This window comes from Penicillium waksmanii (genome assembly GCF_028829765.1).
Source record: "Penicillium waksmanii strain IBT 27052 chromosome Unknown utg000001l:1.0-4852451.0:1.0-4856178.0, whole genome shotgun sequence".
Lineage (NCBI taxonomy): Eukaryota > Fungi > Ascomycota > Eurotiomycetes > Eurotiales > Aspergillaceae > Penicillium > Penicillium waksmanii.
This window is the reverse complement of record NW_026643248.1, coordinates 3,612,163-3,639,192: the sequence shown is the minus strand read 5'-3', so window position 1 is coordinate 3,639,192 and position 27,030 is coordinate 3,612,163. Positions and strand designations below refer to the sequence as shown.

At 45.6% G+C, this 27,030-nt stretch overlaps 6 protein-coding genes across 6 annotated transcripts; 2 read left to right on the top strand and 4 right to left on the bottom strand.

Annotated features, from left to right (window-relative positions):
• Positions 1–3,910: 3,910 nt before the first annotated feature.
• N7481_001320 (uncharacterized protein) lies at positions 3,911–5,819 on the bottom strand (the record flags this gene model as incomplete). Its single annotated transcript, XM_057260539.1, has 2 exons — positions 3,911–5,525; positions 5,671–5,819. 2 exons carry the CDS (start codon positions 5,817–5,819, stop codon positions 3,911–3,913), a joined length of 1,764 nt encoding a protein of 587 aa, XP_057128371.1.
• A 3,585-nt stretch (positions 5,820–9,404) lies between these two features.
• Positions 9,405–10,779, bottom strand: N7481_001319 (DUF2841 domain-containing protein; the record flags this gene model as incomplete). Its single annotated transcript, XM_057260538.1, has 3 exons — positions 9,405–9,796; positions 9,847–10,032; positions 10,086–10,779. The coding sequence occupies 3 exons, from the start codon at positions 10,777–10,779 to the stop codon at positions 9,405–9,407; spliced, it is 1,272 nt and encodes a 423-aa protein (XP_057128370.1).
• Positions 10,780–12,374: 1,595 nt separating this feature from the next.
• Positions 12,375–14,462, bottom strand: N7481_001318 (catalase; the record flags this gene model as incomplete). The annotated part of the gene is made up of 11 exons (XM_057260537.1): positions 12,375–12,451; positions 12,531–12,959; positions 13,021–13,105; positions 13,155–13,442; positions 13,493–13,616; positions 13,665–13,672; positions 13,730–13,822; positions 13,893–14,103; positions 14,154–14,177; positions 14,248–14,377; positions 14,429–14,462. The coding sequence occupies 11 exons, from the start codon at positions 14,460–14,462 to the stop codon at positions 12,375–12,377; spliced, it is 1,503 nt and encodes a 500-aa protein (XP_057128369.1).
• Positions 14,463–17,670: 3,208 nt separating this feature from the next.
• Positions 17,671–18,516, bottom strand: N7481_001317 (FAD synthase; the record flags this gene model as incomplete). The annotated part of the gene is made up of 1 exon (XM_057260536.1): positions 17,671–18,516. One exon carries the CDS (start codon positions 18,514–18,516, stop codon positions 17,671–17,673), a length of 846 nt encoding a protein of 281 aa, XP_057128368.1.
• An 870-nt stretch (positions 18,517–19,386) lies between these two features.
• On the top strand, positions 19,387–20,324 carry N7481_001316 (3,4-dihydroxy-2-butanone-4-phosphate synthase; the record flags this gene model as incomplete). The annotated part of the gene is made up of 3 exons (XM_057260535.1): positions 19,387–19,447; positions 19,558–19,675; positions 19,811–20,324. 3 exons carry the CDS (start codon positions 19,387–19,389, stop codon positions 20,322–20,324), a joined length of 693 nt encoding a protein of 230 aa, XP_057128367.1.
• A 5,549-nt stretch (positions 20,325–25,873) lies between these two features.
• On the top strand, positions 25,874–26,624 carry N7481_001315 (MARVEL domain-containing protein; the record flags this gene model as incomplete). The annotated part of the gene is made up of 4 exons (XM_057260534.1): positions 25,874–26,035; positions 26,086–26,189; positions 26,244–26,366; positions 26,414–26,624. 4 exons carry the CDS (start codon positions 25,874–25,876, stop codon positions 26,622–26,624), a joined length of 600 nt encoding a protein of 199 aa, XP_057128366.1.
• Between the last annotated feature and the right edge of the window lie 406 nt (positions 26,625–27,030).

Genomic DNA, 27,030 nt, shown 5'->3' with positions numbered 1-27,030 from the left:
ACGAAGCCGCACCATCGGAATTAGTTCCGATTCGTATCCTTTACGGCTTTTAAGCCCGTCAATAATTTTGTTTTGGTTCGTCACTGGGAGAATATTATGGTGCAATATAGACTCTTTGATGTTGACAGGTGAAATAAACAGAGCGTTTTTAGAATGAATCTGATCTCTAATTAAACAAAGTGCAACTCACAGCACACGAAAGCTACACTGTTATACAGTATTGGGATTCTTCTCTTTCTCTTTCTAATACCCTACTGCCACATGGCCAAGTCCTTTCTCACATTTGCTAGATGTTGCGAGGTATTCCTCGTTCTTTCGTGGCGAGGAGACATCTCTCTAGATCCTCCTCGCCCGAGACCAGATTATGTCTGTTTGGCATCCATGCCGCTGGTTGTTATTACATACCTTATACTCTAGAGGTTGCAAGTAACTGATATCTGACGCAAAGGCGAATTTTGCTCAAGAAACAAGACTTACTGTACGAGATAAGAATTATTTGTTTCCGAGACCGCTCGTAAGGTGGGCGAGCTTTCTTCGTGGCATATCGTGGGTAATGTTAATTCAAGATCATTATGTAGTTCACAACGCACTATCACTGGGTTGGCTTTGGTCTAGCTCTTCCAGCTAATAGTGGTATTGCCAAGAAATATTGCCATTAATGTTGAACTGTCCTCCTAGCTGGATCTCCCGACCTCCCTGTCAAGCTAGGATGTTCCAGTAGGCTCTGTAAAAACCTTAACATTTCTTTTATTAGCTAACATTTCACTATGGTGCATACTGTAGGCCAAATGCTAGAGTACAATATAGTTGAAAGCCTGGGAACGATTCAATGGTACGATGAGTCAATATCTTATTTTCCCGATCAGGTATTAGTAATTGGCCAATCAGAAACCAATGAAATCTGCTGATCTTGATTGAGGAGCTCGGAGCTACATATCTCGCCCCGGCGCATACTAATATTTGATCATTGGATGTGTCACATTGACACGTCATTTACATTCCTTCACAAAATGAAACTTCCCAATGCGAACTCCGTGAATATTTCTCTGGTCCATTAGTAAGCCCTTAGTGCAGATAGTTACTAGATTGAGTGGGTCAGAGTATTGCAAGTAATTCATATAGCATGCGAGAGACTTTGATTCAATCTTGTAAGCCTCCAAAGTTACGGTATCAGGCTCACCTAGCGACCGGTTATTAATGGCCCGAAGAAATCCATGAGGGTTAAAGTCAGGCAGTTTAGAAAATTGCCACGTCAGGATGAACTAGATTCAGTTGTTTGACGAATTTCCCACTTTCTCGAAGAAGAATTGGGAGATGCATTTTCAGCGCATTTAAAGAGGGAACTAGACTTCAAAAAATTAAGATCCGCGTCTTTAGCGATGTTTGAAATTATCAAATGACTTTGTCTCAGCTTAAATTCAGCTCTCCCATCACGTAGGCTTAAATAATAGAAAAATACCTCAAGTGCAATGTCCCATTTCCTAGGAATCGCACCAGGAATAGCAGCTCCTAGTGATATAAGACCCATTTTTGATAAATGAGTTAAGACAAAATGCAGCCTTTTCCGGCCCTGCGTGGCGCCCTTTACCAACCATCGGTACCATGCATTTCACTGAGATGGTCCAGAAACGGCAGGAAGGGAGCGATGCGAGGAATGTATTTAGCATGAATGTCCAAATAAATGTAATTATTGTCTTTGAGGCCGTATATGTCGATGCATATAATCGTAATACGACACGTGCTGATGGCGTAACATAGGCTCATAAATACGGTGACGCTTCTGTGAATACCAAGCGAACCCTAGGATATCCCAGGTGTAGTGGAATCATTATGTTGGTCATGTTTCCGTGGAAAGCTTGCCTAGTCCATCAGCTTTGAGCTTGCGCAAAGCAATATTCACCTCGACCTCCTGGGAACTTTGTTAAATATGTGCCAGGGACAGGCAAGAAGTATACATAGACACGGTATGCCTTAACCGCAAGAAAGCTATTATTTTCTGCCTCCTCGCGCCACTTTTTGTGTCCAACATTGACTATAAATTACCTAAGACTAATTGTTGATGTTTTGAACAACACTATCCATATACACAAATATGTGAGACCATGACAGAGAGCTTTTAGCCTCCCAATAACGAAGTTCTTGCTCTGTGGGACCAATTTGTTGACTGTAGCGTATTCATAAATGTATGTGGTGAACTCGAAGAAGGATTAGCAATTGAATCACCGCAATTATGAGAGCTCACGCCTACAGATATGTGAGTGCACATCAGAAGTTGCTCGTGACAACGTCTCGCTACAAATACGGCCCTGCATGTCTCCTTGATGAATCAATGATTCCATATTACAGCACAGAGCCCTCTTTTTTTTTCACACGAGGTACCAAAACAGTGAGATATAGGCCCCATTCTGTTTGGAAAATATGGCACACCCCCCATCTGTCATTCGTGAGCCATCACCTCATAAGTATCAGTACATCTCAAGGCAGCTGACCCATTCGATGATGTTAGCCCCCAGGAAGATTCTGGTTCAGTTGATTGATTACAGTGCGACAAGACCTCATATACCTCATACTGCGACAAATTTATACATAATGCCCTGTTATTTGTTATTATGCAAGGAAAACTATCAATCGTTCGAAAGTTGCTTCATCAACGCGATATTGATGTCAACGGCCGGCGTCCGAAAGTCCAGGTTCCGATTCTGATAGCCTTAGAATATCAACGATATGAAATCTTGACGATCCTTCTGAAAGATCCGCGACTGGATAATGCCATTCAAGGTGGCGAAGGCTACACCGTACTTCAGCTCTCTGTGATATATGACGACCCTGTTACCGTGAAGATCCGGTTGGATAACACGCATATTAATATCAACCATCGCGATTCCACTTGGAATAGCGCACTCCTTCTAGCTTCCTAGGCTTACGACGGCCCGGACCCCAAGAGAAACGAGCACATAGATCTTCTGGTTTCAAATTCAAAGATTGTGGTAAATGAGCGAGGTCAAAGAGGTCGTTCGGTGCTGTAGCATGCAGCACACATTGGCAACAACAGACTGATCTCTCAACTGGCCCAGCTACCGGACCTGGAGCCCGGGATTGACGACGATAATGGTGTGTTTCATATGAGCCAAGCTAGGAAAAGGGGAAACACCGAGATAGCTGCGCTTTTGCAGAACTTTTGTTGCCGGCTACCGTGGGGTGCGCAAGCACGACATGGAGTAGTCTGGCAATCGCAAATTTCAAATGACGCGATACAAAGCTGGGCCGTTAAAGCCAGCATTGAAAAGATTCTAGTAATGTTTCGTTTCAAGGATGTACTTTAGGAAGTTCCGCAGAGGCCCGTCGTAGTATGAGCCAGATGCAGGAAGATAGCTGCCCTGTTAACAAAAAAGTCTCGACAGGTCGAGACGAAGCATTAAATTGATCGGGAGCGACCAATACCCTCGGTGACCATGTATGTAGCTGCGATAGCTGCCTCCATTATTCGAAAACAATGTAATTTTCTATAAATTTGATTCATCCGCCACGGGTGCGCTATGTCACACTCGCAGCTGAGCACAGACTCCGGCCGTGCAAAATCGCCCACAGACCCTCATAGCGATTGGTGGGATTCCCTCTTGGGCATAATATTGAGCCTTGTAGTTGGTCCTACCAAACGCAGCCTACCCACTTTTGAAACATCTAGGGCATATTAACAAAATAAGAGTGGTCCAGCCCAGCTTCAAAGTCTCTTACAGCCAATCCTACCGCTGTAAGCTCTACAGAGGGAACCTTTTCTGTCCAACGGTGGCTTAGTAAGTTACAATTGGAGTAGGGCGCTCGGAAACGTTTGGCAGCCGGGAAAACATTTCTAGGATCTACACGTCAGAATGAAAATATCATTGAGCAAAATTATGATACATAATGAAGTTCATTTCGAGGCACTTGCTTCAAGAACTTGAGCTAAGACTTCAACGGTCGACTTCAGATTTTTGTCAACTCGACCCACGACTGTAAATATAAGATGGTAAACAATTTTATCAAATGCTTGGAAAAGGTAGGCGCTTTGAGGATCGAGAGCTTGGCATTCGTCTTGATCCAGTAGTCTTAGAGCGGAGTGAGCTCCACGGTGATTGCGGGCTTTTGCATCAGCCTGATCGGGGGCAGATACATTGTAATAATTTCGTGAGGGCTTTTGGGGATCAAATTTTGAGGTAGTAAAAAGATAATTGCGAGCAATCACTGTAGCGCAGAGGGAATTCAAAACACTTTCAGTGACTTCAGGGAAGATCACGCGAAAGGGTCTTAGAAGGTCTCTCCTTTTGCTTTTGCGCAAAAAGGAGATGACAGGTGATGTCAGAACGGGAATGTGGTGAGGAAAACGTTTCACGGAGAGATCAAGTTCCCGTAGAGTCCATTTGCGATCCTTTAGGGGCTGCTTGGGCCGCAAATCCACCCTGTCTCCCAGTTCGGACATGTCGAAATTAAAACGAGGCAAGTAAATACTAGCCGGTGATGGTGTTTTTGAGTCCGGATTGAGTGGTTTTGGTTCAGACTGATAGAGTGTTCTTCTCTGTATTTGCGAGGATTCCGATGGGTCACCGATAGCAGCTGATATGAAACAGCCAGGTTCTAAACCCTCGGAATGAGCATGTACTCCATTGCCAGCCGAATTCCGGCAGCTTTTCGGGGCAATCATACGTTCCAGAATACTGCAGCCAAGAAGTGGCATATCTATTGGCACATCTCGACTTAAAACAACGCCTCGCTCTTTCGGCTCAAAAGGTGTCTCACTTGGCAGCGAAGCAAGTGGCAGCATATGCGTTGTGGACAGGACAGGAGCCACCGAGGTTGAAGATGCCTGTCCGACTTGAAGCGATTTAGGTAACTTTGAAGTCAATTGCTTCTGGTAGGCTCCAGTGCATCCAGTGCCGGGACCTTGCAATGGATGTGAAAAATCCACCCCAGGTACATCAGCTGACTTGACCTCTGGGAATACCTTCGGCATGGGAAGAGGTTGCTCAACAATCTGAAATTTTCTACGGCTGGAAGCCGCAGTATCACTGTCATGATTATCGTCTCGACCGTCTGGCACACCCCTCAGCCACGTCTTGCAATGAAACAGGCTGTTCGATACCGAGTTTTTCTCCTTGAGTATATCTTTCGTCTCCGACTGTGGAATATCTGGAAAAATGTCTTCGACGGGCGGATGAGCACAATGATGGAATGTCGGTGAAGGGGATGGGACGGGTGTGATCTCAGTTTGAGTAGAAGGCAGCTTCGAGCGATAGGCGCTACCTTGCCATGTCTGGTTTGAGTCTGTCTTTTGACAACATGAATGTATATCAGCGTGGTTGACATTTTTGCACATGCCATCAGTTTTTCCCTTTTGTGGGACAGAAAAGGCTTGATTGCCCGTCTTCTTCATTTTTTCTCCATTTGTTTGAATTTGTTGTCGAGCAGGATTGTGTGCTGTTTCCCTGGGATGTTCAACTTTGCTTTGGATAGTTTGATTGTTGTCATATTTATCGGCTGAAGCATTTGGCCTCGTAGATGCGGGGTTATATGGCAGGCTCGGATGCCTATAAAATAGGCCAATGTTAGCAATGCTAGCGGTATAGGATACTGATTGGAGGGCGTTTGCGATAAAAGCTTAGTGAGAGCGTGTATACCTTGGCGGCATGGAGGTACTGGCCGACGATTCCTTGTCTGGGGAGGATGCTCCTTTTGAGCTTTGTGGTTGAAGTTTTGGGCATGGACTGGCGGGAAGCGACAGCGGAGCCAGTGAGGTCGCCCGCTGCTTGTTCATTTGGGGCTGATAGGTTGGAGACCATCGACATAGTGAGGGGATGAAATCCGGTAGGCCCGCGTCGTCAGGTCTGAACCGCCAAGATGGACTAGACCCTTCGGACCACAAATATTGCTCGACTTGAGCATGGGGGTAGACACGTTCAGGCATGTCAAGTACAGCGTCGCCGAAGTCCCTGATTTATGAGAGTAGACTTGAACACGACACCGAATATGGCAGAAAAGGCAAAGCACATAGATATGGTGCCGAGTGGAAGGTAAGAAAGGACGAGACCTACGGTAGTTATAAGGATAGTGTTGGCCAAGCAGTTCTTAGGAAGATCGTGATCACTTGGGATGAACATCCCTTGATAGAAGTCATGTTCTGCCATATCGAACTGAGAAATTGGCCGGAAAGAAAAATTTTATTTACTCTTCATTGCCCTTACCGGTACGATTTATGTTTTTTGCTGAGAAAAATGAACTCACATTCCTTCTGACTTCGTACTTGCTACCTATCAGAAGGGCAGTTGGTAGCAGTCCCAAAACCAGGGGTATTTCAGCGCATCTTCAGTCGCACAGACCATCCTCCCACCGCCTCCGATTGACACGGCTCGTTTGGGCGGCATCGGAAATGAAAAAAGTGAGATCAAAATGGGAGGTACAGTTGGTCACCTGTAGTACCATAGCTCATAGTAAATCTACAGGCAAACTAGACTGTAGACAATCAATCAATATGATGATTTATCAAGTGCAACAGTGCATGGTGACCAGACATCCCCGAGGGGTGTCCAGGGGCAGTGGGCGAAAAGTTCGCGGGAACGAAAGGCAGCCAACGGATATTTAATCCCATTCAGGCACTCAGACAATAACGTGAGAACCCCTCGGGCACCATTATGCCTGAGGGTGGGCCATGCGCGAAACAAATCCTATGCCTAGGAGAGATAGTCTGGCATGCTCTCGAAACCCAGTTAAGATTACTCTAGGGATGCATATAATACCAGCTGGGATGTATTATAGAATTCGGTTCCTCATTTCCAATCAGGTAAGTCTAAATTGGGAGATTTGGTCGTTTCTCCAGCTCGTTGCTCGGCCCAATGTGGAAGAACTGTGCGGCTAGTGGTGAATCACATTGCTTAATTTAGATTATGGTGGGGATGTTTGTGGCCATGCAAGTCTTGACGGGTCTGTAGTACTTAATAGGCTTGGGGAGTTATGGCCCGTAGATCACTCTTTTGTGATGACGATTTCAGTGTACCTTGTCGAACCGAAGCTAGTGACTCTGCCCAGAAAATCTGAAATCAAAATGAGCGGCCCAATCAACATACCACAAATTTTCTCCCAAAAGCTTTTCGCCCAAAGACCCTAAGACTTCGCCATATGCTGTGTCCCTAGGCCATTGTCGATTTGAATGAATGCTGCGCATTATGTTGTGGCTTTCGGAATATCAGGGTATCCGTAGCTTAGCGTAACTCCTGAATAGCCAGGAATAGCGAATCCTCTATAAGAAGTCAACATTATTCTTAAGATAAATATTTAGTGCGTCATGGTGTTCTTGTTGAAGGGAAAGCGAGGGGCGGAATAGGACGATCTTGACCCGTCCTGAAAGGGAAATGTTGTGCGAGTAAGAAAGGGATTAATCCCCATCGCATCAATAAAAGCCTACACCCATCAATCGAAATAAATCCCGGGGAATTTGGATCCACAGGTTTATCCTATTGCCCTAGTTTCTGGATTTACGCTTTCAACTAGTTGCGTCATTGTTATTGGCTTCAGACATTCACGCGCCAAGACTGCACTGCCGGACTGAGACCCACCCACCTACCCCTTTGGAGTCTGGATATCACATTGGTAGCGTGATGTATTAAAACCTAATTTGCCCCTATCGAGACCATAGAGAGGCTGAAGTGTGGCAGTGCCTTGGCAATTTTCTTTGTCTGGAGATCCTAAGGCTTGTACGATTGACCAGAAGGCCTTCCGAGGTAGTGAGGCTTTTTCTTCTTACCGGACAATGATGTAACGACGAAATAACGCTAGGATTTTTCTGATCTAAGGGGGAAATTGGTTCAAGAAATCGGGGCCCCGGCTGTAGTCTGTGACTAGTTTCAGATATTTTGAGAATTAAATCGAACTACTTGGCTACGATTGGACAGCAATGTTAGTATTGTTCAGTCATGCAGTCCCGCTTAGGGGTCGAGAGCATTCAAAAATGAATAAAGACTCCTCCCACCCCATTTGTTTGATCGTGAAGTTTAGTGAAATAAGTTATCATATGCCCCATCGCTTTGGTAGGCAGTGCCTAATTCTCCAATATATCTCTTTTTTAGCCTGAAATGGATCAAGTTGAAATGAGAGACTTCGACCGCCCGAAAGAAGCCATTGCTCACCTTGCATATTATGAGACATCCCAACGGCAATGGAAACATGTAAGGGAAAGCTGCCAACCAGAGGAGGGAGAAAAAAGTAGTGTTTCATTGCTTGAGGGCTATCAAAGCCAATGGCAGCAACTGATGGAAGAGACGGATAGAGAGATCCAGAAAATTCGAGGTATGGGCGAAATTCCAAACATCAAAGTGATATAACATATGCAGAGATCCATTTAAAGCTCACCTAACTAATGAATATAGATGAAGAAGCCAGGAGTCCGTCAGAGACCTGGAGTTGTGGATGCATTTGCCACGACCTACAATGAAGTTGGCTCGGTGCCGGCGGGTACATGTGTTCCACTAAAGATAACGGAGATGCAGTCGCAAAACAGTGGGTACGTCTTTGAAAGAAATTACAGTTTTCCACCGGTTGCCCCGCTATAATACCGACAGAGTGAAGGTCGTCGTTACCTGCTATCAGTCTCACCTTCGGTGATTGGTTGCCACCTGCCGTTATTCGTTCACACAAGTTCTCGCAACATTTTGATTTACGACTAGTGATAGCACCAGTGATGGCGTTGATGATATATTTTCCTTAAGACCATGAATTCTTCTAAAATACTCGCTCTTCTAGTCACTTGCGTGGATCTTTGCCTTTGTTTTTAAAAAGGCCCCGAGGAGTTCGAATGAGGCATTTCGCCTACCATTATACGTATATCGGCCGTAGTGCCGTATCTTACAGGTATAGTGATCAAAATAGACTTAAGACTTCTAGTAGCCACAGTTGTTAATTACGCCACATTTAGCTCAGTTATAAATACATGTATGGTCCATCACGGGGATGGGGTAGCAGTTTTCTTAACCGGGGATGTCCACAATCTGATGTAGTGGTATCTGAAATTGGCTATTCCGTTAGCTCTTATGGCTTGTGACCTGAAAGATAAACGTAAAAAGGGTAATTTGTGATATTTTCATACTTAGAGACCACGCTCCCAGACCTCTTTCTAGTGGACTAAGTTTATCTGGAATTAACGATATAAGATATCACGGGATGTACTTCAAATGAAAAGCCCATGCTTTTTCCACCGGGAATGCCCTCCAGAATCGATTGCAGAAGAAAGGAGCCCCCTTGATGTTGTGTGGTGACAACAGTATATAACACAGGCAAGTATCAAGCAGAGTAAATGTCGGTATTTACCTTCCAATTTCGTAAATTGAGATGCGATTTGCAAAAATACTGCCATTCAAAATAAACAATCTGACATTTTGCAGTTAACCCACATAACACTCCATTACTGGAAAGTTCGTAAGCCAAGAAGGGCTGTTGGCATAATCAGAGGATAATAACTCCGTGGGGTTAACAATGGCTGTCGAAAGACATGCCTCCTCAAGCGCCGAGCAGTTGTTTTCAAGGGGAGCGGACGGCGTTGCAGAGGCTGGCGAAGAACTTGTCATAGATTGTTGGCCAGTGGTGTATCCTGCGAAGCTATGCTGAAGGTCCATAGGCATACTGTACACAACTCGATTACGAGATGATGATTTGTGTGTTGCTGTATCCTGTTTGTACTTCGAAGAGACCCGACTATTCGGTCGGCCCTTTTTGCTGGACATTTCATCGGGAACGGGTAAATTGATCCGCGAAAGAAGAACATATGCGTCTTTGTCTAGATATACCTCGTTAGATTGTGAATAATAGGCGGTTCCAAGTCCCTACCAAGAAGGCCATCCAAGAACTTTTCCTCTTCGCCTCTAACACGATACAACTCATCTAGGAGTTCTAATCGCTCGACCGGGATGATCTGCGACCGGACAGTCTGCTCTGCATTCTTCAATTTTTGTGAAGTAATTCCGTGACTGCAGCGCAAATCACAAAGAATATGGAGAAGAAGCGCGATGCGTTCTAGTGAGATGATGAGTTAAGCGAGTATCATGCGCAGGAAAGTGTCCTCTTACCTGCTTTAAGTAAATGGTCGGGCTCTCGATGGCGTACTCCAGGAGGCCACCAGGGTGGCTTACTCTCCTCGGGACTCAATTGCTGCAATTCTCCCCCCGCGAGTTTTCGCCCATTGTATGGGTGGTGAACTTGCTTCTGGGGCTCAACAAGTTTCACATAGGCTTTTGCCAGGATTCGGCAATTGGTTTGCTGTATATTCTGGAAAACCTTTTCGTAGTATCGACGAAGGAAGTTTGTATCTTTGATAGATAACACGGCTTCCTGGAGCTTCAGTCTGTGCTTCTGGATACAAGGGCTTTCCATGTGAAACAGTTCATCTTTCAAGATTGCCGAGCCAGCTTTTCCAGTTCCTGGCCATTGCGTAGGTTTGTAATGGTATCCACTCGTCATGGGCGCAATATGTCCCTCGATCTTGCTGTCTTCTGGCAACCAGGAATCGTTAGAGTCATACGTCACGAGGTGACTAGGAAATAGCTGAGTAGAAGCGAATTCTAGGGAAGGCTTTTGCAGCCCAACTTGAGTGGATTTTGCCACCGCTTTCAGGAATTCCGTGGTGACTTGAGGGCTGAGGATAGTGCCGCGATAGTGGACGAGTGAAGGGGACACCTGATGGCGAATTTTCCCATATTGATCAATATATATGAGGGCAAAATGCTGGGCAGACGTGTAATCCTGTGGGGCCTGGCTCGACATGCTTGCTGGCTATGTTCATTCGCTCTGCTGAAGGTCCAAGAAGCAAGAAGGTTGAGATCAGCTTACATGACACATACACGTAGCAGAGACAAGCTTCAAAGAAAGTGAGCTCTAGCCGTAAAGATGAAGGACAAAGAGAACTTCGCTTGAGCGCTCATGATTGATGTAGAGGCAAACATCCTTGAGGTCCGAAGGTGATGGCTAAATCGTTGCTACCGCGCGGGAAAACTTTACTACGAAAATAAAATTATGATAGATCTGTGGCTCGCCTATGGAAAGCGCAGAGAAGGCCGAGCGTGAGAGCAAGCTGCCGATCAGCAGCAAGGGATGATGATTAATTGCCAAGAAATACATCCTTCACCCAACAGTCGTATCGTGACGTTTTTATGGTGTCGTAAATTACTTCCATATATATTATTACTTGTACCACAGTACTGGTAGGCAATCAAGATCAGTTGTGGGTTAGGTTGTTGTCCTCAGCCGAGCGTATGTAATCTTGATCAGGGCTCAGAAATAGTTCAATCGCAGTGTGCCTATGAAGTAGCTACATGTTTCTGCGATGCATGCATCACGGAATTTGCTTCCTGGGGTAGTGAATCAGTTCACTGGGAACTAAGCCTTAAGGGTTTAAGAGAGGGCCGGCGCAACTGAAAGGCCTTCCTAAAACACTGGGAGAGGAAATTAGGAACGCGGGGTGCTCGGTATGTATTAGAAATTGGAAGTACGGTATTTTTGACGGTCGGCAAAAGTGCATCAAGCCAAATTAGGTAATAGTATCTGACCAATCATATCAACTATCGCAATGCCCCAGTATGGAGTGATTAGACTTCTTTGATTTTTTGAGTTACAGGTCCACGCCACTAACTCTAAATGCAGTAGCAAAGACAATTCGCCGGCTCTGAGGCTTAGGTATAACGTATGCTTGAACCGGTATTTGAAACGACAGAGTTTGCTATGCCTCATGGCACGACAAATTTTCCCTGAATCAACATATTGAAGTGGGGAGACTGGAAAAGAAAAGCCGTAGTGTCGAAGGGATTTACTATTTCCAGATCTCATTGTATGATTTGGGATCTCCGTGCCCATCTGCACAATTAGACATCCAGTCCCACCGTGAGTTTCGCGATTTCGCCTAACGTGTCTCCGACACCCCTACTTGATTAATTACTCTCTAGCTACTGATGGACCGATGGGTCAGACATCCAAATCATTCCACTCAGTTGTTCTTGAGAGCCATGATTCCGAATTCTACACGTGACTGGTGACGGTAGGGCAAAATCCGCCGTGTCTCCCTCAACAAAATCATCCAAGAGTTGGATGCAGTTGCAGGACAGCATGCACTTTGTGTAGAATAGAAGATGAGAAAGAGTGGCTATCCATTTCAAACAATTATCAATTTTTCGTTAACCAGGTGGTCATTGTTTTTTTTTTGTTTTTTTTTCTCATTAGTCAGACAAACTGCGAACCCGATGATTCAATCCTTCAATCGTATTGATCCCAGAAACCGAATCATTTCAATTATTCCCTTTTCGGACTGACGCGTATATACTCATTTTGTGATGTAGAATGAATATGTGAATCAGCCCTACCGAGGTCTACGCAGCCTGGATCGCTGCTTCTGTGCGCTGCCGCAACTTAGAACCGAGATCCTTGTTGACACGTCCGAAGAGGCCTAGGCTCGGTGTTAGCCTCATTTTCTTAGTAGACAGATTCACCGAAAATGCTCGGTTCAGGCTACAGGGGAAACTTACTATAGACAGCCTTACGCAATTCAGGGTACTTAACACCCTTGATATTACCGACGAGGTTCTCGATGACTCTATCCTGGTGACCAGGCTGGCGGCCAATAACTTCCCACAACGCTGCGGGCTGAACGAAATCATCGTCAGTGATCTCGCTGGTATAGGCGGACACCTCTCCTGCCCACTTTTCGTGTTCGGTGTGTAGGGCCAGTGCAGAAGCGCGAATTCCCTTCTGGTCTTGGTAGAACTTGATGGGTTTGATCGAGGAGCCAACGTAGTTGGGGTCGCCACCGTAGTTACCATCAAATCGCATGGCTCCGTCACGCTGGAAGGGACAGTAGACTTGCGCCTTCGCGGCGTTGGTGGGGAGTTGCTGGTAGTTGACACCGAGGCGGTAGCGGGCTGCATCGGGGTATGCGAAGAGTCTTGCTTGCAGCACTCGGGGAGAGTTAGTCATTGCAAATCATAAGGCCTATAATTTTCCAGCTTTCTGGCCTACCTGGATCAGCGGACGCAGCGATTCCGGGGACCATTGTCGAGGGCGAGAATGCAGCTTGCTCGATATCGGCGAAGTAGTTTTGTGGCTATTCCAATTCAGCGACTGTAATATAAAACTCAAAAACAAAGACTCACGTTGCGGTTCATAGTAAGTCGACCAATCTGCTGCAGAGGGAAATCCTTGTGCGACCAAACCTTAGTCATGTCAAAGATATTCCACTTGTACCTCTCGGCCTCTTCGGGACTCATCAGTTGGACGTAGACATTCCAGACAGGATAGTCGCCTCTGTCAATTGCTTCGAACATGTCACGGATCATAAAATCAGGATCCTCCCCGGCGATTTTGGTGGCCTCTTGAGAGGAGAGGTTCTCAACCCCTTGCTGCGTTTTGACGTGGACTTTGGCATATTTGAACGAGCCGTCCTATGCACACATTAGTAGAAGATCCCGATCCCACGCGCAGTGTTACCTACAGCCTGAGTAAATTTGTATGTATGTCCGCTGTAAGAGTTCATGTAGCGAACTGATTTAGGCGTGCCACGGTCGCTGAACAGAACCAGAAGTTGGTGAATACCCTCAGGATTGCCGACGTGAAAACTAAATGATTAGCCTGATTCGATAACTAGAGCTTGGGAAATCACATACTCCCAGAACTGCGATACCAATTAGTTCTGCGACATACTATGGGCGGTTAAGATAATAAAACTTACCATGTTCGGGTCGGGGAGGTGGGTCTGAGGATGCCGCTTGTGAGAACGGTTCATAGACGGGAATTTGATCGGATCACGAATGAAGAAGACAGGCTAAATCGAGCGAAATCAGAAATAAATAACAAAAGAGACTAAAGTGTCTCAAAAGGAATGGATGTCACACCGTATTGTTAAAAACAAAATCTTGGTTTCCCTCCTCGGTATAAAACTTCATCGCCCATCCGTGCACATCGCGGGAGGTATCGGCAGATCCGGACTCGGGCCCAACGGTTGACACCCGCTGCAGCACGGGTGTCTTCTTTCCGACTGTGTTGAGGAATTGGGCGCTGGTGAAGTCAGAGCAATCGCGTGTGGCTTCGAATTCACCAAATGATCTACAACAGTCAATCCGAAATCCTTCGTATAGTGGGACATGACAACTCACCCGACAGCCTTGGCGTGAACGACACTACTCAAAATCTCTAGTCAGTGCACAGTAGATAATTGGAACCCAAGAGCCATCTGAGGAAAAAACTAACCGCTCGGGAATTCTCTCCCGAGAGAAATGAGCAAGGGTTTCGATGAGCTGGGTATCTTGCAGTAACCCGAGGCTGCCGCCCTGCCTACCTTGCATCAGGACAGCTGTGCTGCTATTCGCGAAGGGACAGCCTGCAAAAGTCAGTCTATAGTAAAATCACAAATAATAAAGAAAGGGCACACCCTCGGCCAGAGTATAGTATCTATCGTCGCCCATGTCGAATTATGAATTGATCAATGATGAAGGACTTGTGAAGGCAGAAGGTGGAGTGGGAAGAAGTTAGACTTTGTGTGAGGAATGCGACTCATTATATTTTCCAGCTTGGAAACAGTGATGTGCTGCCTGCTCCTAGATGGAACTTGGGATTGAGCCATAGTAATACGATTACGATTATTGGAGCTCAGCGCTCCACCCTGAAAAGGCTATCAAGCATAACTTTGAATCATAGTAACGAGCATTATGACGATGCACTGATACCATGTACGGGCTGTTGTAGGAGTGCGTGGCAAGCCAGGAAAGCCAAAATGAAGCTTTGCGAAATTGATGACTGCATCAAAGCTGCAACAAGACACAGTCCATCTTTGATTGGGCAAATACCACTACTAGATCCGGACCGTACGGCACAGAACGCTTGACCCACCCACCGCCGTTTAGCAAGGTTTGGAAGGCTTGGTCTGAAGCTGTATGCTCGATACTATGTAACTGCCAAAGAACTAGGAACTGATAGATCTTACAGCAAAAGACACTCGCAGCCTTCAATTCAACAATTACTTTGTTGATGACCAATCAATGTGGAATTTTCTCGCAGGGTGGATTTTCACCTCGCAGCAGCGAATGAGTGCATTAGCTTCAGTTGCATGATCGCTGGTTCCGTTTCGTAAGAGGGCCCATATCCTGGGGTACAGTTCTTTCAGTTCTTTCTTCATCCAATTTAAACTTTTCCTCTGCCCAAGCAATAAGAGCCTAGGAACTGATGTTATTCTCCGCATGAGGTGACGTAATGACTATGTGGCTGAACGAGCACAGAGCCCCCCCGATCTACTTCCGTTGCTCCCTTATTCATTAATCTTGTGGATATTGACATTATTTTTACATTATCGAAAGCTTGTTACAAATGGACTCGCTTCAAACTGAAGTTTCAGCTGAAAGAATCTGTCCAATACCGGAACACATAATTACGGTACATAAAATTTGTGACCCACTAGGAGATAAATCAACCCAAAATTGATGACATGACCTCGTCGTTCTCTTTTTAGCGCTATGAGTGGGATGCCGAGAAAGAAAGCTTGTCTGGGTGAACTGATTTCGAATTCTGACGTATAGTAGGGGGCTATCTAAATTGTTTATGCCGCCGAATTAAAGAGCGTAACCCAGGACCAGAAACGGAAGTGAAGCTAACCAGAGCAAGTATGTCGAGGCTTTCTGAATTATGATGTTTTTTTTTCGACAAATCTTCACACCCTGCCAGGCAATTATAACGTTTCCACGGTTTTTGAGGGTGGACTTTGGATTTTTCACAGTGTGCATTTTCGGTGGTAGAAAAGGATGTGAGGTAATCAAAATGAGAGCGAACGTAACCAGATATATGACTGTGCAAGGCTTGTAGCTTGATGATTGCACTTCACCTTTATGATACAGAAGGATTTGGTGGTTTCTTAGACTAAAAAGCGACAGCTTGGTGGATTTGCATCTTACCCATGGCTTTAGCTGGACAGGGAAGCTAGTGACGTATGCGGAATGCCGAGCCGGCTCCGAAACCTTTTTAGTATCGGCCTTATGTTGTTCCGTATATCGGAATTCCGTAAACGTTTTTCTCCAATCTAGGCAATTGGCCTGTGCTGAGCAAAAAATAAAATAATGAAACAATGAAGACGTAGAAACTTTAAGTGAGCGAGAACTTATAAGTGATGAGGCAACATATAAGGGATCGCCGCATCCAATTGCTTGCCCCATCTGGTAGTATTACCAACCCAATCAACTAATGCACCAGATCAATGTCCTATTCAAAAGGTACCCATTAGCCCAATGAAGCTACACATGCCCGCTATCTCTAGCCTCGGATATCAAATTGTGGAGTTTATTCCTAGATTACAAGCGAAGTTAGCCCAATGACCAGTTCAATATATGTATGAACGCATATGCTGTTTGTCAATGGCTATTCATCCGTGATTTAATTGGTGGCAGCAGCTCAAAAGCGGAGAGTTGGGCTTCTGCTGAGCTTTTCATACCCTCTTCGCTGTGCCTATACCTTCGTCAGTTCCTTTTCTCACCTTCAACTGCCCTCCCCGCTCAAATCACTCAGTCTGACCTCAAAAAGTGTTATAGGATGAACAAAATGCACCTAGTTTCCAAATTTGTCAAAATTTTATGGTTTCTGATTCCAGTTTCGATGAAGTAGGTCATACCGGGAGGAATTGAATCATTTTTTTGCACTCTAACCTTCGCGCCAGTATCGCCGCGTCACACATATCCATGATAGTTGACTAGCGAAATCAGTAGATGCGGCTCAACTATGAAATCCAGCATTCCAACTGCAGCGCTGCAGAAAAAACGGCACAATATGATCCAACAAGGGATGCACTTCCTAAGGCTGGAGTATTATCGCTATGAAGTCACATTTGGGCTGCATGTCATGACTCCCACGGAAAAGATTGTCGTCAATGCCTTCGTTATCACCAGTCTATTACTCCTTTGTTGGACAATATTACTTTACTTCCCGCCTTTGCTGTGCCGCAAATTCTTTCGCATTGTGTGGGTATTTACAGACCATGGGGGAGAGAGTGCGGATGCTGATCCAGGCTCTCCTGCAGATGCCTGACTCAATTACGCCTGCTGGTAGCTGAAACTCACTGTGTCGGTAGGTTCATGGAGTTTGAGACTGATGTTGCGACTTGGTCGGTGGAATGCTGAATTATGACGACAAATTGTGCCGAATCTCACATCAGCTACCAGGGGCGGGCCAGCGAGACTCGGGAATGACATCTAAGCCTTAATCCGATGTTCGTCAGGAAGTTCAATTGTATCCGGTGACTGCTATGGACTGTCGCCCGAGTCAACTTTTGAGTCTATTACGCAATCACATATGCTATGCGCAAAAATTTCAGATACTGCCTTGAAATCTTTGGCTTCAGTCGCTGTCCTCTCGGCTTTTGCCATTTGAGAGACAGGAGTAATAAAAAACTAGGACTGTCCAGCATGTGCTCTCTCCGGGCCACTTGCAGAGGTTTCATTCGTACATTACGTCTGATTAAAACGGCACAAATACACAAAACCTATATGCAGCTCTTCCATTCTAAACAAGAAGATTTCGGCCTCGGAATGTGGCTAGTCCTGCTCGCATCTGCTCTCGTCGCGAACAAAGTTTGATTTCCAGTTTCAATTTCTTGGCCACTCAATGGATTAATTCATCATATTTTCAGGAGGGTCATTTGCGGCCCAGTCTTTCATTTCCCTCATCCACGAGCTCGTATGCAGGCTGGTATCTCTCCTGGCAGTATTCCTCCGATTCCAACATGCTATCACTCCTATTCTTAGCTTTGGTCGAGCTAAATTGTTCATTCAGTAGCTTGGGGTTAGGTTGTGTATCCGATGTCCCTCCTAGGCTTGTATACCCCTCATTATAAAGACTGCAATATTCTAGGCCGAGGTGACGGATGAACGCCCAGATCTCGGTGTAACTCCAGTCGATCACAGGATGAATGCGAACGAAATCAGGCCATCCTTTGTCTGTCTTGTTGAAATGCGATAAATTTTCACCATGGGGATCAGATCGGCGAGTTCCCACTAATATGGCCCGAATATCGGGTTGGTCCGCTAAGTAATCTTCGAAAACATCTCGCAGTGTCATGTTTGAAGTACCAATAGTGAATTTCGTAAGAGAAAGGCCATAAGTCTTAGCAGACCTCATAACAAAATCTTCAGCAGCTGGAAATGGATCGGCTGGGCGAACATATACAGCTGGAATACTCTTCATTTCTGTGCCGAATACTGCTTCCGGCATTCCATTCAACCCAAGACTCATGATTGCCCTTTCGTTCCGTTGTTGACTTTGGCGGCGACCAAGTTCGGCCAGAAACAGCACCAAAAGTACAAGGCAGTCTTTTCCCCCGTTGTAAGAAATAGCAAGCTCTGAAATTTCGTACTTGTGGAGAGCTGCGGACACAACATCTAAGGAAATTGCTGTCTGTCGTTGCACGGAGCCGAGTAGTGAGTCAGAGGCATGTGGCTCGTCAAGGAATGACTGGATCTGTGCGTGTATCTGCAATAACATGATTTGAAGGAGATAATTCAAATCACATAGATAATTTACGAATGTAGCATTGCCGAACCTTTTGTAAAGGGGTATGAAGCGAACAGGAAAGGCGTAAAATTGCCATCACGTGAGACTTGGATCACAGCAAGAGGAAGTGGAGTTACCACTAATACCGTCCTGAGAGGGGTAGGGGTTTCTTTCGGGCAATAACACTTCCGATAAGAAGGTCGCTAGCTTCATTCCCTTGATCATTGGATATTACATACATAAAGGGCCCCCCGCAGAAAAGCGACCTGGTCGGGCCCAGTCGGAATTTGGTAGAACTACCCAATCCAATATTTTCATGCCGGAATTCTTCATATTCATCCATATATGGTCTAGCGCCTGATTGATTTTCTATGTGGATGCCGGTCACCGGCGACATTGGTACAGACCAGGAGTGAACAAGGTCGCAGATAGTTTGGAATATGCTGTGGGAAGTATCTTTTCCACATTGAGGAGGTGATTGGATCAGTAGTATTGCCAGACACAGCTAACAGCCCGATGCAGCGGACGTCTCCGCCTTAGCCGGCTAACATTCCCATTTACAGACCAATGGTAGATCAAAAATTATTACGCGGAAGCGACCAGGTCATCCAATTCCGGATAGACCTACAACACCAATCAAAATGGATATTTCTCGCCCTAGACTATCAAGGAAGGTTCGGAATAGGAACATATTCACCGGCACAGTGGCTGAGCATCTCAAAATTGCGGGGTTCTCCAAAATGTATTCTAAATCTCCAAGATTTTATCTTTGCTTTTAACACTCATAGATGTCGCCTTGCGTTTGCACTTGGGAGAGAAGAACCTTCGTGGTAAAAAAGAGCCGGTTATACCTGGGACAAGATGTCTACAACTTCTCCAGAATATCAATTTGATTCGATTGCCGACACAATCGCCGCTTTCAGTGAGTTTCCATCTTGCCAAATAGGTTTTTTCCTACAGTATGCGCGTGTATCAGAAAGACGCGCAGGATTTGAGGACAACCCATATAAAAGCTGATTTGTGTCCATGCAGAGAATGGAGAATTCATCATTGTCCTCGATGACCAGGACCGAGAGAATGAAGCTGATTTGATCATCGCCGCGGAGTCAATCACGTCTGCTCAAATGGCCTTTCTAGTTAGATTCACTAGGTGAGAAAGGACCCTGAGGCCACACACTACTCCACGTCACCCAAGGAGGAGATCGTGTTGGGAAAGGTGCGACTGCTGCTTTCTAATCATTGGCCATGTATTGATGACGTGTCATTCATTCATCATGGTATTCAGTGGTCTGATATGTGCTCCCATCACCCCGAACCTTGCGTCACGCCTCGGCCTCCCTCAAATGGTCACCCAAAATTCCGATCCAAAGGGAACGGCTTATACAATTGCGATCGACTCAAGCGCCGACTCTATCACAACAGGTATCTCCGCCGAAGACCGCGCTCTGACATGCCGCACCCTAGCTTCTCCAAATGCTCGTGTGGACTCCTTCAGACGGCCAGGGCACATTATTCCGCTAGCCGCTCGACCTGGTGGTGTGCGCCAGCGTAAGGGCCACACCGAAGCTGCGGTGGATTTGTGCCGACTTGCTGGCAAAGCTCCCGTCGGCGTTATAGCAGAGCTGGTTGAAGACGGAGAGATTGTGGAGGGGATACCGGAGGTAGGTGGGAATAATGGAATGATGCGTCGCGATGGGTGCTTGAGATTTGGGAAAAGATGGGGAATTAGAGTATGCACAATTGAGGACTTGGTGATATACTTGGTTAGGGAAGAGGGAATCGCAAATACAAGACAATAAGCATCTGTCTATGGAATGTACAGCATTCGATATAAAGAACCCAATCCACGGAAAAATAAGTACTGTACAATGGAAGCCAAATGACAAAAGTATGGCACGGAACAAGAGAGCGAGGCGACGACGAAAGAAATTCCGAATCAATTCTTTCGAAATTCCAAAGTACAAAGTGCACAAGTCGTGATCAGTGATGGCCACATTTCTCGGAGGTAGTTCTCGCAGCGGACCTCATTGGTGCTGGAACCGTGGAAGAATGAGCTACAACACAAAAGTCACCAGCCGCGACGTTGTAGCTGATAAATTCGCAAAGGAAAGTGTACGGGAAAAAGCAGACGCCAAGGCATTCGTCAGGTCCAGCCCTCACACTTTTCTCGATCCCAAGTGCGTCTGTTTCTACCGAAAAAAGCGTGTTACCTAGCGTGGCCACGAGTGCCAACTTCATCGTTATTTTCTTCTTCTCTTCGACAAAGAAAGCAAGTGGCTGGCCTCGAAAGCTTAGCTCAAGGTTTCTGGACCATGTGAATGATTCGTCTGCTGAGCGTTGGCACCCGATAACCAATTGAATTTGACTTTGAGACACAATGTGGAGAATGAATTGCCAAGTCTGTATTAGAGTGCACTACTTAGGGAGATCTATGGACGGTTTCAGACTGCTGAGCATGAACCATGTAGCAGGGGTTGGAACCGGAACGTGGTGTCTGGAACCGAAAGCAGGGTTGTTGCTATTCCAAACAGGCAATAGCATTCAACCAATCAGATATCTGAATAAAAGTAAAAATTTCCCCCAACCATTGCGAGAAATCTGCTGTTGGGAGTAGCACAGACGTAGTTCTTTCTTTCAGTCCATATGATTTGTCCACACTTGCATCACCTCGTGCAGAGAACTGCCCAGACCCTTGAACCGACGATCATGCCCCACCCGGTTGGATACCCACTGCGTGGCTTTTGGTAGCCCCACGACGTCAATCGCGTCACGAGTCAGTCGGATGTTTGTTGATTGGCTTGAACACCTTCGCGCCACTTGCTATAAAAGTTGACGTACATAATAGAATGATCCCATAGATAAATATCTAATAACATTTCTTTATGTTCCACTTAGGCAAGGCAATGGAACCGCATAAGCGTTAAAATATACAGACTCTATGACCTCATGACATGAGGAGACTTAGCTATTGCTTGCAATCTCCTTATCCTAAAATTCGTAGCCAACGCACTTATAAAAGGCGCATTGGAGCCTCTGTCCCCGCCGCTCTCCATGACAATCTTTTGTTCGATACAACTACTTCAACCCCTTACACTTTCTTGGATTTGTTCTCCTCCAATATGACTATCCAGAACAATGCCAGATTCGACTTCATTGTCGTCGGTGGGGGCACAGCCGGCAACGTCGTTGCAGGTCGCCTCGCCGAGAACCCCAAAGCTCGGATTCTTGTCATTGAGGCAGGTGTTGAGAACGCAAAGGATCTAGAGCCTATCAGAGTCCCTTCAAATGCCATGCAACTTCGTGATAGTGAGTATGACTGGTCGTTCAAAACCACCATGGTCAAGCGCGATGATTACGAGCGCATTGAAAAGCCCAATACACGTGGTAAAGTGCTCGGTGGTAGTTCATCCTTGAACTATTTCACTTGGGCTCCTGGGTCTAAGGGTACTTTTGACATGTGGGAGGAGTACGGAGGAAAGGAGTGGACTTGGGATCCACTTGTACCCTATCTGCGGAAGAGCGTTACATACCACGACGATCACAACGCATATTCCCCAGACATGAAGAAGATCGGCGGGGGTGGTCCGATCCCAATCGCCCACTCGGAGCTCATCCCTGAGATGCAGCCTTTCAGAGACCTTCTCACAAAGGCATGGAAATCCACTGGTCATCCAGTCACCGAAAATATCTTTGATGGCACTATGTCTGGCCTTACTCACAGCGTCAACACTATTTACAAGGGTCGTCGATCCGGCAGTTTCCTCTGTGTTGCTGACAAGTCCAATGTGACGATTCTCCCTCAGGCTCATTCGAAGAGTCTCATTCTTGACGCTGCCGACAAAACTTGTAAGGGTGTGACTGTCATCCTCGGCTCCGGCCAAGAGCTCAATCTTTTTGCCACCCGTGAGGTCATTGTATCTGAAGGTGTTTTCGAGACCCCTAAGTTGCTGATGTTGAGTGGTATTGGGCCCTCTGCCGAGCTCAAAAAACACAACATCCCAGTGGTTGTCGATAGCCCTCATGTGGGGCAGCATCTGCTGGATCATCCCGGTGTTCCTTTCGTTCTGCGTCTGAAAGACGGATTTGGCATGGACGATTATGTATTACGGAAAGGAACGCCCCACAATGATCAGGCCATCAAAACATACGAAAACAATCACCGTGGTCCTCTGGGCTCCGGATTTTTGGAGATGGTCGGATTCCCTCGCATTGACGACTACCTGGAAAAAGATCCTTTGTATCGTCAGGCCAAAGCCTCCAACGACAACAAAGACCCTTTTTGCCCCTACGGCCAGCCTCATTTTGAGCTTGACTTTGTCTGTCTGTTCGGCAGTGCTTTCCAGTGGCACTATCCTACTCCCAGTAAGGGCAACTATATGACTGTCATGGTGGATCTTGTTCGTCCTGTATCGGAAGGCGGTACTGTGACTCTCCACAGCAGTGATCCCCTGCAGCAAGCCAATATCAATTTGAACTACTTCAATAACGATCTCGACATCATTGCTATTCGCGAGGGTATTCGCTACGCATATGATGTCCTCAAAATGGAGAAGGCTTTAAAGACATCATCGAAGACGAGTATCCATGGCCAATGCCGCTGCACGATGACAATCTTATGAAGAGAACTGTCCTTGATCGCTCCCAGACATCTTTCCATCCTTGTGGCACTGCCCGTCTGTCTAAGAATATTCAACAGGGGGTGGTTGATCCCGGCCTCAAGGTTCACGGCATAAAAAATCTCCGCGTGATTGACGCATCTTGTATCCCTGTCATCCCTGACTGTCGGATTCAGAACTCTGTGTACATGGTCGCCGAAAAGGGCGCCGATGCCATCAAACGCGATCATTCTGATTTCTACAAATAAGCTGACCGAAGTCGGTTGAAGGATATTGGGCGTTATTCAATATGGAAATCTATTTGTAGATGGCCATAACTTGCACGTGTGGATTACTATTTCTCAAATTGAGTATGAAGAACAAATTAAAATACTAGCATCTACTTGAATATAGCTCGTCTGACCCAAAGGAAGGAACACTCCTCTTGGGGTTTGCTAGTAGGTGCTTTGTAGTGGCTCGCTTTTGCAGTGGCTTAATATGGCATGAGGAGATTCTGCAAGCCGAGAGTCTCTGCCTTTCAAGCCCATGTAATTTTTCCTGCCCAACATGACTCGACCTGAACACCTATCCTCGATGGACTCATTCAATTTTTCCCTATAGTCCGCTTCTGTCCCCGCATTTATCTATCTATCAATTACACACAATACGAACATTCAATTAGGGCTCGAAGCATGCTGTAGGGCTTGGGCAGATGAAATACCCTGTTGAGTATCAAAATCTGAGTATGGCGAAGTTCTGCACTAAATTAAAAACTGTTTTTCGAGACAATCCACCAGTTGTCTGCTATGAATGATATTCTCAATCTCTTAAGACAGCCGGGGCTCAGCTTCCGCTATCATGCCGACCCGTGATTTAAGTCTTTTCAAACAATGCCGTTGAAGGATCGTTTATTGGAGGAGGTAACTTGTGTGAAGTACTGGGCTGTTGTAAAAGCAACTCAGTAAACAGAAACGCTTACATTAAAGCCCAAGGACTCTCCCATTCCCATAGAATGAATATTTCACTCTGCAACGTTGAACATTGAGTCAACGACCGCACTTTCAAATATGGAGATATAAATTGCAGCCGATCACAAGTCTGCTAAAGATGTAGTGTACGACTTAGACAGTCCTTTTTATCAAAATTTTTTTTTTTAAAAAAGCAGCCTATCTGATCCCTAACTAGAGCTAGCAAAGGACCGCATCCCATGAGGCAGAACGACCAAATCGATGATGAATAAGCCTCACGATCGGTCTTACCGCGACCGCGGATGTTTTCACAAGATTAGAATACTAAGATGAGCGATCCGTTCTTCAGTACCGAATCCACAAGTTGGTAACTATACTCGAATTAGAAAAGCATACCGGTGGGTGTTTTCGACGATCTTTGAATGAATAACGATGACGTTCGAATTGTTGTAGAGTGGGTCGGTGCAGTCTAACTTTCCCAATTGATAAGGCCAAAAGGCGCCGCCGAGCGGCCACCTTCTTTGAGTAATACTATTGTGCCTATCAGATTCTATAAAAGTTTTACGGTGGAATTCTATCCAAGTTAGACTTTCCGCCACTTATTGAATGCGCGAAAAAAGAATATGTGGGGAAATAATACAAATTGACGCCATGAGCCTCTACGCTCAAATCCAAACATTGACATTTTTTAGAACCCTTATGCTTCTTACTTTAGTCGATGATGCAGAGAGAAAGCTTGTCATCATTTACTCACAGATCTTCAGCAAGCGGGCAGGTTCCGCTCAGTATCGAAGATATCGAGACCGCAGCTATGCCATGCTATACCAAGTGCGAGGAGAAATCCTCCTGTATGTCTATCTTGATGCTTCGCACAATTTGTTCCGTGTTAATATATTATCAGTCGGTTTGTTGCCCAGTGTTTGCGATCTTTGCTTTGAAGATATGGAGTCCGAATCTACCTTTCGTCAGATTCCGTGCAGCCATATATTTCACAAGCCTTGTATTGACGAGTGGATGGCTTCAAAGGATGCTAGCTGTCCAATTTGCCGTCATACATTCCATTATCTGCATAAATCACAATTATCCATTGTCGGGAATGCGGGTCATGGCCAACGACACTATCGCAATTCGGTTAAATATCTGCACAGCTTTTGGCAGTGGACTCGGAAGAGGTTCCATTTCATGTAAATTCCACAATGCAAGACAAGATTAAGAAAGATATTGTAACAATTCCGAAAAACGGGATTACTAGAAAAACCGCAGCACGATTCTCGCTCAATTATGAAAGATTTTCTCATCCTTTACTCTCGAATCATAATGCGAATCCAATAGCCAAACTTCGGAGACAATTATGACGTGAGATCCACTTTTGGTTGACTGGTGGCTGCGGTTCTCGGCAAGGTTTCAGTGCTTTCCAACTGTCTGGCAAATTAGACACGGACAGCCAGCCATGTAAAGTGCCAAAACTTTTCTTCCCAAATTTTTCCACCTTCAGGTTCTGCACTGGAGTTGAAGAAAAAGGTGTTTCCATGGAATGGCCGATAGAAATGCTGACCATGCAGACGCAGATGACATTTGGGTTTTGTTACTCAGGTCAAATAATAACTAGGCAGTCTTGACATCATGAAGCCCTCAAACTTAGTAAGATTAGATGAGCTATATACACTGGAATCTATCCTTTCATTAACTGTATAAGCATGGTCATACCTTTTCAGAAAGTTTTTATCATTCAAAACGTTGTGGATTTTGCTACATCTGTCCGGGACTACATACCAATCAGACACTATGACTTCCAAAATCCCCTACCTGACCGACGGCCAAATGACCTTTTTCCTACTTTGCAACAGAGTCATTCAGTGGCTGAGTATCGTGATAGTTCTCGGCATAACGTCCTCATTCATCAATGTTGGGCCTCGCGGACTGACCATTGTTTATGTGGAAATCATAGTAAGCAGACAGTAAGACTGAGGATCATTATTTGATACTGATGGAAATAGGCTGTTGTTTCCGTGGTTATTTTTTTACCTGCCTTTGTATCTCCTTTCTTGACCACACCAGTGAAGGACTTTGTGGTTTTCATTGATGTGATTTTTTCATATCTGTGAGGCCATTTGAACCAAAAAGAAATCCAAAATAAGTTACTGACATTTCCCAGTTGGCTCGCTGCATTCATATTTTCCGCAGTGGACTACAACCAGAACAATTGCAATGCCAACGCACCCCCTGGGGTCGCATGTTCCAAGAAATGGGCAAATGAAGCCTTCATCTTTCTGGTATTGTATGAATCAATGGCCTCCATTTAATTACTATCATCATTATCATCAGCTCACATGACTATAGCATTTTCACATTCTTTGCACTATTTCTTGAAGCCTTGTCGCTCTGGATCGACGAAAAAAAGCATCGAAGCTGCTCAGAGCTGCATGAAAAGAGAAACCTCAACGCCGAGGGGACCAGCGGTGAAATGCATGCCGCCAACCTGGAGGCTGGCAACCTAGAGGCTACCCGGGATGCCACAGGGGCAAACCAAGTCTGAGACAGTCTCTTTCCTTTAATAGCCACCAGAACACCCATAGTGATCATCAAGGTGGCTTTGAAGAGGAATCAAAGCTCATTTATCCTCGGCTGCCGACTCGTGACAAGAATGGAATGGTGGATCTTTGTGTTTAAAAGGCATCTTGTGCAAATGGTCGTTTCGCCAAGAGATTAACCTAATTGATGTGCATTTGTTTACTCAAATTGACCGACGCTTTTCAGTTTGCAATTACTTCGAGCCACTTTGTTCTCCATTCTATTCGTCTGAATTTGCAGATTTCGGTGACGTACTCACTAAGCTATCCAGGGCTGAATCTATGAGAACTATAATTCTGGGCTATCGTCTACAGTGAGTTCGGTTGGGAAAAAGCGTTGCCTCGGTAACTTGGGGTTCGGTTGGGGGTCTG